We start from the raw sequence: 14,308 nt of genomic DNA, 5'->3' as shown, positions 1-14,308 counted from the left end.
ATTGTTTCGCTGCCTTCTCAATTATATAATGCATGTTTTCTTCAGCACTTTTTGGAGGTCTTCCTGGTTTTCTATGTACTGCGTGATTACGTGGGAGGCGTGATGATGTCACACGAAACTCCGCCCCACGGCGTTCAAGCTCATCTCCATTACAGTAAATGGAGAAAAACAGCTTCCAGTTATGACCATTACGCATAGAATTTCGAAATGAAACCTGCCCAACTTTTGTAAGGAATGAACCTGCCAAATTTCAGCCTTCCACCCACACGGGAAGTTGGAGAATTAGTGATGAGTCAGTGAGTGAGTGAGTGAGTGAGGGCTTTGCCTTTTATTAGTATAGATATATATATACATATATATAAACTGCTCAAAAAAATTAAAGGAACACTTTGAAAACACATCAGATCTCAATGGGAAAAAGAAATCCTCCTGGATATCTATACTGATATAGACTGGGTAATGTGTTAGGAACGAAAGGATGCCACATCATTTGATGGAAATGAAAATGATCAACCTACAGAGCCCTGAATTCAAAGACGCCCCAAAAATCAAAGTGAAAAATTATGTGCAGGCTAGTCCATTTTGCCAAAATTTAATTGCAGCAACTCAAAATTGTACGCAGCAGTTTGTATGGCCCCTGTGTTCTTGTATACATGCCTGACAACATCGGTGCATGCTTCTAATGAGATAACAGATGGTGTTATGGGGGATCTCCTCCCAGATCTGGACCAGGGCATCCTGGACAGTCTGAGGTGCAACCTGGTGGCATTAGATGGACCAAAACATAATGTCCCAGAGGTGTTCTATTGGATTTAGGTCAGGAAAGTGTGGTGGCCAGTCAATGGTATCAATTCCTTCATCCTCCAGGAACTGCCTGCATACTCTCACCACATGAGGCCAGGAATTGTCGTGCACCAAGAGCAACTGTACCAGCATAGGGTCTGACAATGGGTCCAAGGATTTCATCCTGATACCTAATGGCAGCCAAGGTGCCTTTGTCAAGCCTGTAGCGGTCTGTGTGACCCTCCATGGATATGCCTCCCCAGACAATCATTAACCCACCACCAAACTGCTCATGCTGAATGATGTTACAGGCAGCATAATGTTCTCCATGGCTTCTCCAGACCCTTTCACTTCTGTCACGTGCTCAGGGTGAACCTGCTCTCATCTGTAAAAAGCACAGGGCACCAGTGGTGCATCTGCCAATTCTGGTATTCTATGGCGAATGTCAATCGAGCTGCATGCTGCTGGGCAGTGAGCTCAAGGCCCATTAGAGGACATGGGGCCCTTGGGTCACCCTCATGAAGTCTTTCTGGTTGTTTGGTCAGAGACATTCACACCAGTGGCCTGCTGGAGGTCATTTTGTAGGGCTCTGGCAGTGCTCATCCTGTTCCTCCTTGCCCAAAGGAGCAGATACTGGTCCTGCTGATGGGTTATGGACCTTCTATGGCCCTCTCCAGCTCTCATAGAGTAACTGCTTGTCTCCTACAATCTCCTCCATGCCCTGGAGACTGTGCAGGGAGACACAGCAAACCTTCTGGCAATGACACGTATTGATGTGCCATCCTGGAGAAGTTGGACTACCTGTGCAACCTCTGTAGGGTCCAGGTATCGCCTCATGCTACCAGTAGTGACACTGACTGTAGCCAAATGCAAAACTAGTGAAGTAACAGTCAGAAAAGATGAGGAGGCAAAAATGTTAGTGGCCTCCACCTGTTAAACCATTACTGTTTTGGGGGTCATCTCATTTTTGCCCCTTTAGTGCATCTGTTGTTAATTTCATTAACACCACAGCAACTGAAACTGATTAACAACCCCCTCTGCTACTTAACTGACTAGATTAATATCCCATAAGTTTCATTGACTTTATGCTATACTCTGATTAAAAAGTGTTCCTTTAATTCTTTTGAGTAGTATATATATATATATATATATATATATATATATATATATATATATATATATATATATATATACCAATAATATCATATGCTACTGGATAAATCTAAAATAACAGAAGTTAAAGTTAAGTAATTAAGATGAGTCATAGGTAAAACAAAAACAGACAAGGTAAGAAAAAGAATAATCTGTGAAGAACTGGAAATACAACTACTTGTACCAATAGAAATAAAACAGCTACAGTGGTATGGACATATAATAAAAAATGAGTGAAATAAGATATGCCAAAAAGGTATTTGAAATGAAAGGTGAAGGAAAAATACCAAGGAGAAGACCAAAAAAGGTAAATGAAGGAACCATGTAGTAATTTCAAAATTTAATCTCAAGCCCTATTAGTAGTATTGTATTGGCTGTTTTATAGCCATATTCAGGGTTCAGTTGAAACTTGTGTGTGTTTGTTACCCATAAACAATTAAACAATGAATTGTTAGCAACTAAAAATGAGAAAAGGCACTGCTGAAGAAGCAAATATAAAACCACAAAGTGTAGGTGCTCTATCAGATATAAATCCATAGCATTGGTAGTTTACCAAAGTGACTGTATGAACACTTTCAGGCCATCCTGAATGTGTAAATTAATCACCAGAGATGTAGGGATAAACTCTGTGTGAAAGGGTCTTTTGGATGAAGAACAGCATTGAAACAACCATATGATCAAAATCAAAAATTTAATGGCATATGTGTAATTAGTAGCTGTATAGACAGAACTGAATTTAAGTTTTGCCTGGATTACAAGTCCCATGCATTTAAGTTATCTTTCATCACCATTTACTCAAGCAAAATAGTATCCACTGATGTGGTAGAAGAGTGATGCATCAAAGCTACCACACCTTGCTAAGGTTGCCTGGAAGCTTTTATTTATTCCAGTAACAAGTATACCATCAGAGAGATGGTTCAGTGCCAGTGGACACATTGCCTCCTGTAACAGGTCACAGATTAAACTATGCTAAATATGTTGACATTTTACATTTCCATTTATAATAGAGAACTAGAATACAGTACATATAAGATATTGGGTCACAGATGCAATCAGACAAAGTAAATATGTTGAAATTTTTACATTTCAATTTACAATGAAGGAAATTAAATACATACAAAAGATGAGGTCAGAAGCACTTTATTTCTGTATGAAAATATGTAAATTGATGATGCTTATTTGATTTGTTTACATTTGTGGTCTGTGAATGTTATCAGTTGCATATCTGAATGGATTAAAAATCTGCCAACTGAAAATAAATGCTTTTCATTTAACTTATTTATGTTTTATGGATGTCTATTTATAGTGTGTTTCAACTGTGAATTTCAGTCTTAAATTAAAACAGTATAGGTTTTGTTTCAATAGAAAATTCGTTGAATGAGTATGTGTATTTTTTTTTTCATGAACACATTTTAACAATACAGAGATAATACTGAAAAACAAGATAATTTCAGTCATTATAATCATATTGTGAAATTTTGAAATTTCCAATCCCCTACTTCACACTTAAAACTTTGTTCCAGTTTATCTTTATTAGACTTTACTGCATCCACTTAAAATTTGCCCTAAACATCTTCCATTTCTGAAAAGCTACTCTGCCAAACACTGCTAAATATGGTCACTAATACCTAAAGGACAAATCAATTATACTGCCTGAATTCAGTTCTGTTTGTTACAGAATAATAAATCTAGGCAGGTTACTGATTACAGCTATAAAATACTCTTCATTTTTTAAGGTTATCCTAAATATTATTAGGGTGATCTAAGTCCTTCATTAATATAACATTTCTATTTAAACTTGATTAGTTAAAATTACTGAAAAGATTATTATATATTGTAATAAAGGCACTATATAGCACCCGACCCAGCACAGAGGTACATGTAAAATCCAAACAAGACTTTTATTTCTTCTTCAGCCGTGGGGCACATTTTCCCCATGTCCCACAGCTCAACACAGTCCCAAAAGCACTTAACTCCAAAACACACAACTCTCCACCTTGGCACCACCACTCCTCCTAGGTAACCTTGTCCTCTTCCTCCCGATTCTGGCTCCTGAGTGGTGGATGCTAAGTCTTTTTTATAGCCCACCCAGAAGTGCTCCAGGTGCTTGATCATCTGTTGCTAACTGCACTTCTGGGCGGGGCTGTAGAGGTGTCCAGGTTGGCTCCGGGATCCATGCAGCACCCCCTGGCGGCCACCCCAGATCCCCACAGGGATTTGGAGAACTCCATCTCCCATGGATCCCTGCAGGAAACTGAGGCACCATCATCACCCAGGGAGGCTGCCACCAAGCATCCCAGGGAAGGTACTGAGGAGCTCATGGCTGCTCCCCCTGAACATATGCAGCAGGGGCATCCCGGCCAGGCATGGGCCCCGGCCGCCTGTCACAATATATAACAATTGTTGGGTGTCTATAACACATTCCCAATATTAGCAATTTACCCAAAAATACTCACTAATTATATGATATCCTGAAAAAGGCATCCATTTCAAAGATTATTGAATTTCTAGAAGGGACTAAAAACACAAAGTAAACGTGTCTCTGAAACTGAGGGCAGGTTTAAGCCAGCACCTCCAAAAATTAGGGAGGAACAGTTAAAACTCCTGGCCCGATTAAAAAAAAAAAACAATAGATGTTTATTGTAAAAGTATCTGTGACATCACTGCACCCAGAACCAGTGAGACCAATAAAGGGAATGTGACAATGTGTGGAAAAAATGGCATAAAAAAATAACACAATTAAAAAAAGAACTAATGAAAAACTGAGGTCAAAAATGAAATCCTCATGAACAAAAAACTGACAAAAACAAATGTAAAAATGTGACTAAATATTCCACACACAAACAATGCAATTCTCTTGTAACATATACTATCAAAACTCCACCACTTTTTATTTACTCCACTTTCTATATTATATATATAATATACATTTCTCAGATTTAGCCATGTTTCTCCGATTGGTGTTTTCATTATTAAATGAAGCTACAAAAAACACCAACTCATTTGCTTTATCTAGATACTTCTTTTTAATGTATTACAAATGTAATTTCATCTTGATACTAGTGGGCTAAAAATTCCAAACTTATCTTAATCAGTTTTATTAACACTATTGCCCATTCATCTAAGTGAAGGTTTAAACTGGTATGTCCTAAAGAATTTCTTAGTTTAAACAGCACTCCACTAATCTATTCGTATACCTCCTCAATATGTTGGTGCTATTCTGGTTCAAGTATAACACTTCATGACTGTTCAGGTCCCATCTGTTCCAGAAAGAGCCCCAATATGCCATAAACCTGTGTCCCTCTCTTCTAAGCCAAAACAGTGCAGCCATATATTACTTTGTTTAATCTCTTCAGTCGTTCCTAGATTAGCTCAAGGTGTACGCTGAATTACAGAGGATACCACCTTGTCAATTTTAGGTCTCACATCATATCATATTTTTTAAACTTGGATTGCAGAAATGGCTGCAAGCCCTTACCATTTATCATCATCTTAGACAAACAGCACCTTGTCAATGATTAGCTATATTAAAAAATAAAAACATCTAAAGTTACATACTTTATGTACACTGTTGTGACATAAACATTTAATATATTAAACATTCCTTTAATTATAAGAAAATCATAAAAAAACAGTTATATCTGACAAAGGAATAAAAATAACTGAAAGTGTCATTCAAACTAACTATTTAACATAAGCAAAGGAATACAAGGATCATCAGTACTGAAACTGTTATAAAATGAATCAACTTGTAGAAGAAAAGAAGAAAATCCACCAGTGATCAGGCTTTCCCAAAGGACACAATGGTCGCAAATTGCTTGGCAATATCTATGGTCTACAAAGGAGGTAAAATAAGTATAAAAAAATGGGACTGACAAATAGAAACAGTAAATACAGTATAAGAGAAACATGGCCAAAGACTGGGGCTTAGATCAGCTTTGAATAATTGGTGGCAGTTGTCTTACTTAATGCCATGTCACATTAGACAACTTTTCAAATGATTTTTTGTCAGATTTAATTAGATAATATAAGCAAATTGGAGACAGTCAGCAGTGTGGTCCTATGAAAACCATTGTGTAGTCTGACATACCTAGCAACTAACTCCTCAACTGTCTTTAGTCGCATGGACGGGCTCTGTGTGCGCAAGAGCTGAAAACCAATGAAAGCTCACCTGGAAGTACAATGCATAATACAGTGACAAGGAATAAGGAACGCAGGTATTTTGGACATCACAAACAGAAGATAAGTTTTCTGCTGAACTAGCTGTAACCGTTAACCATTCATGCAGCACTGGCTCCATCAAGCAGTAGCAGGCTGTCTTTCACTTTATTACTTATAACACTGAGGAGTTAGATGCATTTGTTACCTTTGCCAGCGCATTATTCTATGTGTACAGAACCCATTCAGCTGTTAATTCCAATCATTGTGGCAACAATAAGATTAAAAGATCCTGAAAAAAATACTGTTTTTACACAACAGATGAAAGCTATATACCCAAAATGTTGCATCTGAATAATTCTTTTTTTTTCCAGAATGGAAATAACTTTTTTTTTTCCTCTTTAAATAATAGAAATCAGGAAAACAGCAAGTATTATTGTCCTCTGATAAGTGCATCATCTGCCAAAATGGAAAATTCAAGTAATTTTAACTTACATGATGATATTAGAAGACTACAGACTAATACTAAACTACAACATCACATAGGAAACAAAATTAATGGTTCTGTGTTCTTTATATTCACTAAACATTTCAATTATTTGTGAGAAAGGTATGGAAGTTTTAAAAAATATTAGAAAAACATATGATGTTTTTATTAATAAAATGGCAGCTAACAATACATATTTGTTTACCTTGTTTTGGAAGAGGGTATGGAATATTAAAATAATCTTCATAAAAGTCAAGAAGTTTCACTGCTGCTTCCAAGGCATAGTATGCCTGATCTATTTTCTCTGGATTTGCGTATACGGAAACCTGTAACAAGATGACAGACTCTGTAGAAGGTACCATAAGGTTACTCTGAATTTGAGAATGACTAAGCAGAGTACATTAAGTAGAGACCCATCCTTGGTAATATTTTGAAATGCTCCTTCCATCACTTTTATTCCATTTCTGATTACAGTACCTGATATATAATGGATCTGTTTAAAAGTTTTTCTTTATGTTTCCTTGAGCTGCCATCCTTAAATGCTGATTAGTCATTTAAAATAAAATTTTTCCTACTTTGTTATGAATTGCTACATACCATCAGGAATAATAGTTAAATACACTATCTGAATTAGTTTTCAAAACAAAATTTTCATATGAAACTGAAACCATTCATATTCTGTGTCTATATTAGTATTCAAATAGTAGTTTTTACCCAGAGCCTAGTGAAAAGAAAACATAAGTTAATGTATTATAATTAAAAATTTAAATAGTCTAATGGCATCATTTTTCTAATTTAATATTTAGATAAGCATACTTGTTATTTTAAATGCATTAGATGAGTGATTCTTAACTGTTTTCTTAATATGACTCCCTTTTGATTTGTGACAGGCTAGTGGGACCCTATCCATCAGTATAATTCAAATTCATAATGAAATTCGTATGATCCTATACTAGAAAATAACCTATAGAAATTACAGTCTTGCTAAAAAATAAATGATGCAGTTATTATTTCTTTGAGCTTTGTGCTGTAATACAGAAAACTCTGAATAAAACATATGGCTATAGCTTTAATAGGCTTTCTTTAAAGTAACGCTCCAAAAATCAGTCAATTTTGTTCCTCAAAACTGATCTGTCAAGAGGTATATCTGTGCCTCTACAATTAATTTCTTTGTGACACATCACAAAAATTAGTCTCTACATCGAAGCTTATTAGTGCCTTGTCTGTGTCATTTTGCATTAATTAACTGTGATCACTTCCGCCATTGTCATCAAAAATAAAGCAATATAGCTTTACACAGACTGTAAGAATCGCAGCCACCAACTGACCTAGAGAATACAGTGGCTTTGAACTGCTGAAATCGATGCAGCAATGCATATATTAGAGTCACACAGTTTTCAGCTGTCAACGAACAATCCAAAATAACAGGTAAAGGACCTACAAAAAACACTTCATTAATTGAGCATTCTGAGGCAGGGAGAGAGAAGAACAAAATGATTGTGCAGTCACACTTTTACTGGACAGCACAAGATTTGGAAATGAATAAAGCAACATTTTTCCACTTATATTTTCTTTTTGTAATAGGACTCTCCATTTCTTTAAGGAACACATATATGGCTTTTTGGATGACTTTTTAATACATTAAGTTCCTTCAGCTAGAGAGACTGTACCTCTCTTCAAGTTATTGGCAACAGGTCACAATTAGAAGGTGCTCCAAATTCATATGCTTTTCTGTGGAAGAACTTGTGTTCAAATCAATGTTGGTTCAAGATCTCTTTCATTAAAAAACTGAGAAAGTCACTAACAGAGCTGTCAGTTCTGGATTTTTTTTATATCTCAGCACTACCTGCAACATGTATTCTTGACTGGAAAAGCTCAAGCTAGAAATGTGTATGTGATTTTCAAATAAAATATCATTGCCCAATATCCTAGATAGAATAAGGTGGATACTGAAACTTTAAAAGGCATGTTCACTTTATCACGATTATTTTACTTTCTGTTTGTTCTACTATACAATAGACATGCAGACAGGTATGTAGTTCAGAAGTGAAAATTACTCTTTATAAATACCAAAAATTGTGAGAAATACCCAGCGGTATTTGAGGGAGTCCCGCTGGTTGAAGGTTTACTCTCGCACTATGGAAAATACATTAGATATAAAATGAATGTCATCAGATATGCATATCTTCTATAGACAAATTGCATTAGTCACAGATATGCAGTCTATAAACAAAAAAACATGCCAGCATAACTTAAGGATAATTTCCATGATAAATGTGCACTCAGACTTCATCGGTCAAAGACCGTGGCAGGTCTGTTTTGACCACCAACTTTTTAAGTGCATGTCAGTATTTCAACAGCTCCTGTGCAGTTTTGCTGACTGTTGGGAATAGAAATTCATTCAGTAGGACTGGTACAGGTTTAATCCAATAATGGGCATGTTTATTGAACAACAATATACAGCAACAATATACTATCAGAGTCTAATGAGTTTGATGATTTCACTTTCCCATTTTAACAGGCATGCGAAAAGCCTCCAAAACTGATATTACCTGGGAATAAGGTATGACTAAGTTAGGCTGTTCTCAGCTATAGAGCTCTGTCCAGCCTGCTGCCACACTCTCATCTTGTCCCTTTCAGCCCCTGGGGTAATCTCAGATAGCCACCTGTCAGTCCTGCTTGGAAAGTGCTTTCTGTTCTCTATTAATTTATAATACCAGAGCATGTTTTTTAAGAGATGTCCCACAATATTGGATTTTTTGGCTTTAATGGGGTCTACAGGACTTATAGGGGTTCCCAAACCCTCTGTATTTTGTACCTTAACACCAAGTAATTATATCAGTCATTAAACAACTTACTTATGGAAAAGATTAATTCATAAATGATTGTGCAATTCACATAATATTGAGAGGGTGAATGTAGAACTATAAAGCTCCAACAACTTTCTTAGCTCCATTAGGTCTTCATGCTAAAATTTATGAAAGATTCTCTCACCTTAACTCCATGGTCAGTTTTCCTGCTGACTGACACAAAATCAGAGACAATAAAAGCAACCAAGTAAGTGCTCATCTTTACAGTTACATCAAAGTGGTCCTCTATGAGCCCTTCACCCAGCTCTATGGACTTAATCTACAAAAAAAGAAACACATTGATGATGAGTTTAAATCAGTAACTAGTTAAATAATTTCTTTTTTAACTAAATATTAACAGGTTTTACAGGAAACTGAAAATACTTTAACTATATACCCTTTAAACATATATGGAGCAGCGTAATAAAAGTGGAATTACAGTATGCCAATCCAGTCTTCTAAAGTAGCTGAATAAGTATAGAAAACCCAGAACACGCAGTTCAACAACTGGATATGAAAGCTACAGCTGTGGACAAGATGGAATGAATGGAACTGATATTAATCAATCAATAAATTAATAATCAACTTTGTTTTTGCAAAAGTTGATTAAACATTCCTTTACCAGAGCTTTTCCAATAGATAAGAGGTTCCTAGTTATTAAACCTATATTAAGAAAACTATATTTATTTTAAAATACAGATTAATACAAACAGAAGCACAGAAACAAAATAATTGCTTACATATTGACTAGAATGGCAGGATGCAGAACCAAAATAACAGCAAAAGGTTATATCAGATAACATGCAAACTAACAGGGAAAGGAATACCAGGTAATGGCCCAAACCCAACACGCTCAATGGATTGAACACTTCAAGGAGACCCTCACCCAATCATCACCTACAGAACTGTACGACTTAAATGACATACCGCCTATGCCAGAGTTAGCGGTGAATATGGATGAAATTATGGTGATGGAGGTACAGAAAGTGATGAAGGCCCTGAAGAACAAAAAAGCCCCTGGATAAGACCAAGTTACAGCACAGCTGCTGAAACATGGAGGCACTAACATGGAAGAGGCCTTGACGAAGCTATGCAACAAGTGCTGGCAGGAGATGACAGTGTCGATGGATTGGAAAAAAGGTGTGATTGTCAAGATACCTAAGAAACAGCGCACACCGTGACTAGTTGTGGTGAATCCTACATCATTATGGAATTCTATAATGTTTCATCAAGATCTTTCACAATTTGTATCAAAACTCCTCTTGCTACATCAAGACCGAGGACAGGTTCACCAATGATTTTGCCATTGAGACCAGCAAAAGGCAAGGATGCATCCTGTCACCAATTCTGTTCATCTTAGCCATAGATTTCGTTACAAGATGGGAGATGGATGGCACACAAGGAGGCATTCCATGGACTGAACACACCCTACTCGACAAAGCAGTATTGATAATGGAAACATAATCAGACCTGTAAGGGCTCATTTATACTTCACGCTTAGAACATGTACGCGCACACATCATGGCTGCCACGCGTTCCCAGCGTTCATTTGACGCGTCCTCTGAGCAGGTCCTCAGAAAGTAACGTGATGCATGCGCGAGTCTGAGTCTCTGTTTACTATCTACATGTGACAGAAAGCCTCCATGCGGATCCTATGGGATCGATGTGTGCGCTTCGATGTTTGATGCATGGTTCTATGTGGTAAAGCAAAATGCCAACATACAGATGCATTTGTGGTGCTTTTATATTCAATTGTCTCATATTCCCGACCGTAATGACACAATACATTTTAAAAGTCTCACATCCTATCTTTTGTGCCGTCTTTTTTTTGCAACTTCACAACAGCAACATATGTACAGCACTGTATTTGAGCCACAGAGGAAAAAAAACTTAAGGACATGGTGAAAACCTGTATTTTGCGATTAAAGTTGAAATTTTGGCTTTAATCTCAAAATGTCCACTTTAACCTTGTAGTTTACTTTATTATTAAAGCAGACCGTCATAAATGTCATCCCAGTTTTTAATTGCTGCAAGCTTTTTCGACCTGACAGCAGCGGCAAGCAGCAATAGATCACCACACAGAACACATTAAATGTATGATATTCCAACTCTCTGCAAATTTAGAATCTTTATACGTGATATCACTTTCATGATGAAATGCATTAAAGTATGTATGTTACATTTTACAGATAAACTGTTAATTTTGTTTAAATAATGAATACTGTTAATAATTACACACATGGGGGTGACACAGTGGTGGAGCGGTAGCACTGCTGTCATGCAGGGAGTCACGTTGCTGATATTCCCTGTTAGGAGTTTACATGTTTTCCTGCTGGGTTTCCACACTGTGCTCTGGTTTCTTTCCAAAGATATGCAGATTTGGGGATTTGGTGCCACCAAAGTGACTCCAGTGTATGTGTGTGCTTGTATTCACCTTGCAATGAGCTGAGACCCCGTATAGGGATTGTTTCTGCCTCATGCCTAATGGTTGTTGGAATGGACACATCCCTGGATTAATGGATTTAATCATTAAACACCCTTTTCAGAGATATTGCGGTAAGGTGTCATTGGAATTTAATGGGTGTTCCAGGCAATTCACAACACAGAGAAGCCGAACCTGTTCTCACAGTGATAATATCTCGCACTGGATTCCTCTAGATTTACGTAAAGTACGCGTGCAAGTATAAACAGTAAAACGCTTGCGTAGCAGGAGCATCCGCTGCAGCATGCGTCGCGTAGCGTGAAGTATAGACCCGGCCTAAGACGCAACAACACGATTGAAACATGAACCATTAAAGCTGGGCCTTCAAAAGAAGAAGAAAGTCATGACAATAAATCAAATCACCAAGCTGAACATCAGTGTCCAACAAGCAAAAATTGATGAAATGGCTGAGTTCACCTATCTGGGTAGCACCATCACAGGAAATGGTGGTGCAGACATAGATGTCAGCTGATGGATCGGCCAAGCATTGGCAGTATTCCAATGCCTGCAGTGAATCTGGTCAATGACATCATTCAAACGTGCACCAAAAGTCCAACTCTACAATAGCATCATGGTGCTGACAGCTATATAAGTTAGCGAAACACAGAGGGTGACAAAAGCGCCTTAACGTCTTCCACCACATATGTCTACGACAAATACTTTGTACTTGGCAGAACATACTACAATCGTGTCACCAACAACAAAGTGCAGCAATGGAGTGGGCTCTAAACACTTGACAAAATTGTCACCAGGCAGCTAATACGATTAGCAGGTCATGTGCTCAGGCTACCGGAACACCATATCATAAGGACCACTACAAACTGAACGCCCAAGACTGCCAAAAGAAAACAAGGGTGACCCTTTAAGACCTGGTGGGTGACCTGCCGAGAGGATTTCCATGCCGCCAACATTGACTGGGAAGAAGCACCATTGATCGCAACTGATCAAACTCGTCGGAAACCACTTGCTGTCCAATGCACCATGCGGCATTTGAGGAATTAAGCTAAGAGGTATTGGGTAAGGAACATTACAGATTTTAGCATTTTCACCCCTATAATAATTGAAAAAGCAATAATTGGCATCATATTTAAGGTTAGAATCACTGGCAAGGCCCAGCCTGAGGATGAGGGTTTGAGGATACTGTCTACTAACATCTTCCTAAGCCTCTCAAAAATAATTTGTTTCTTGTGAATCTTTTTACTATAGACTCTGTGACGGTCCAGGACCTCATTGAGAGTGTGAATGTGGTGTAACACCACATCCATATAATTCAGATTCTCATTCCTCGCTTCAAGCCAGTTTCACAACAAAGGCTGAACCTCAGCAGGCTGGCTCAGGATATTGGCATTGAAGCAACATCCTTCATCACACAGGCACAATAAAATCAAGCATAGTGCCAGTGCAGATCTTTGTGTGCCCTCACCTCAAACCTGTTTATACCATCTCTTACCACTGTATAATTTTATTGTTTTGAGTTTGTGGTCATTTAGTAGCAGGAGCAGTGGCGTGGTCAGGTGAACATCCTCCAGAACATATCCCCCATTATATTGGTTTTTGAAATTAACTAAAACAGTTTTTCAGATTGGTGTATTGTTTATTTCATCATGCATAGTGATACAGTGTGATTATAAGTGTGACAATTCGATAGTGATTATTTTCAAACTGTCTGCAGAAGACAGACAGCAATTCACATTTGGGTGCCAATGTTCAGTAATGTCAATTAATAGTGGCAGGAGATGATTTTGTCATGGTAAAAAGCATATGCAAACACATTTACATGCAATGGGGTACACAGCAATTCATATCAGTATACTAGTGCTCAGTTTCATTGCTTGAATCAGTATTGACCAGAATGTGACAGCACAATGATGAAATAATTCAAAATTTAAACACACAATGCCCATTAACGTCATCCGAGCAGCAATACCACATGGTCACCCACCTGAAGCTAAGCATGTTTGGGTCCAGCTAGTACTTGGATGGGAGACCATCTAGGAAAGCTTGGGTTGCTACTGGAAGAGGTGTTGGCGAGGCCAGCAGGGGGTACTTATTCTGTGGTCTGAATGTGGATCCCAATGCACCAGTGCAGTGAGGGGACATTGTGCTAGAAAAACGGCATCGTCCTTCTGTGGTCATAACAGTTCCCGGAGCATCCTTCTTAAAGAGGAGGGTGTATCCCGATGACCAGTCTAAACTGCCTAGTCATTTTGGCCCTCTAATCATTCCCTGTCTCTAACTGTCTCTCTCTCTCTCTCCCCACTTCACCATCTAGCAGTTAATATGTGGTGAACAGTACGCGCAAATTGACTGCCATCACATCATCCAGGTGGATGCTGTACATTACTGGTGGCTGAAGTGGTTCCCACTCACTGAAGCACTTTGAGTAGTGAAAAAAGC

At 37.9% G+C, this 14,308-nt stretch overlaps 1 protein-coding gene across 2 annotated transcripts in view; it reads right to left on the bottom strand.

Moving 5' to 3' along the window:
- The window catches only part of erap1b (endoplasmic reticulum aminopeptidase 1b), a 126,588-nt gene that overhangs the window by 94,416 nt on the left and 17,864 nt on the right, over positions 1 to 14,308 (bottom strand). For both annotated transcript variants that reach the window (XM_039759249.1, XM_039759248.1), the window contains exons 4-5: positions 9,575 to 9,709; positions 6,786 to 6,906 (exon numbers count right to left, since the gene is read on the bottom strand). In XM_039759249.1, coding sequence (XP_039615183.1) covers positions 6,786 to 6,906; positions 9,575 to 9,709 — 256 coding nt within the window. The remainder of the gene's footprint in view (positions 1 to 6,785; positions 6,907 to 9,574; positions 9,710 to 14,308) is intronic.

The sequence above is a fragment of the Polypterus senegalus genome, chromosome 7 (assembly GCF_016835505.1).
Source record: "Polypterus senegalus isolate Bchr_013 chromosome 7, ASM1683550v1, whole genome shotgun sequence".
NCBI classification, from domain to species: domain Eukaryota; kingdom Metazoa; phylum Chordata; class Cladistia; order Polypteriformes; family Polypteridae; genus Polypterus; species Polypterus senegalus.
The sequence above is the reverse complement of the archived record's forward strand: the minus strand, read 5'-3'. Positions and strand labels throughout refer to the sequence as shown.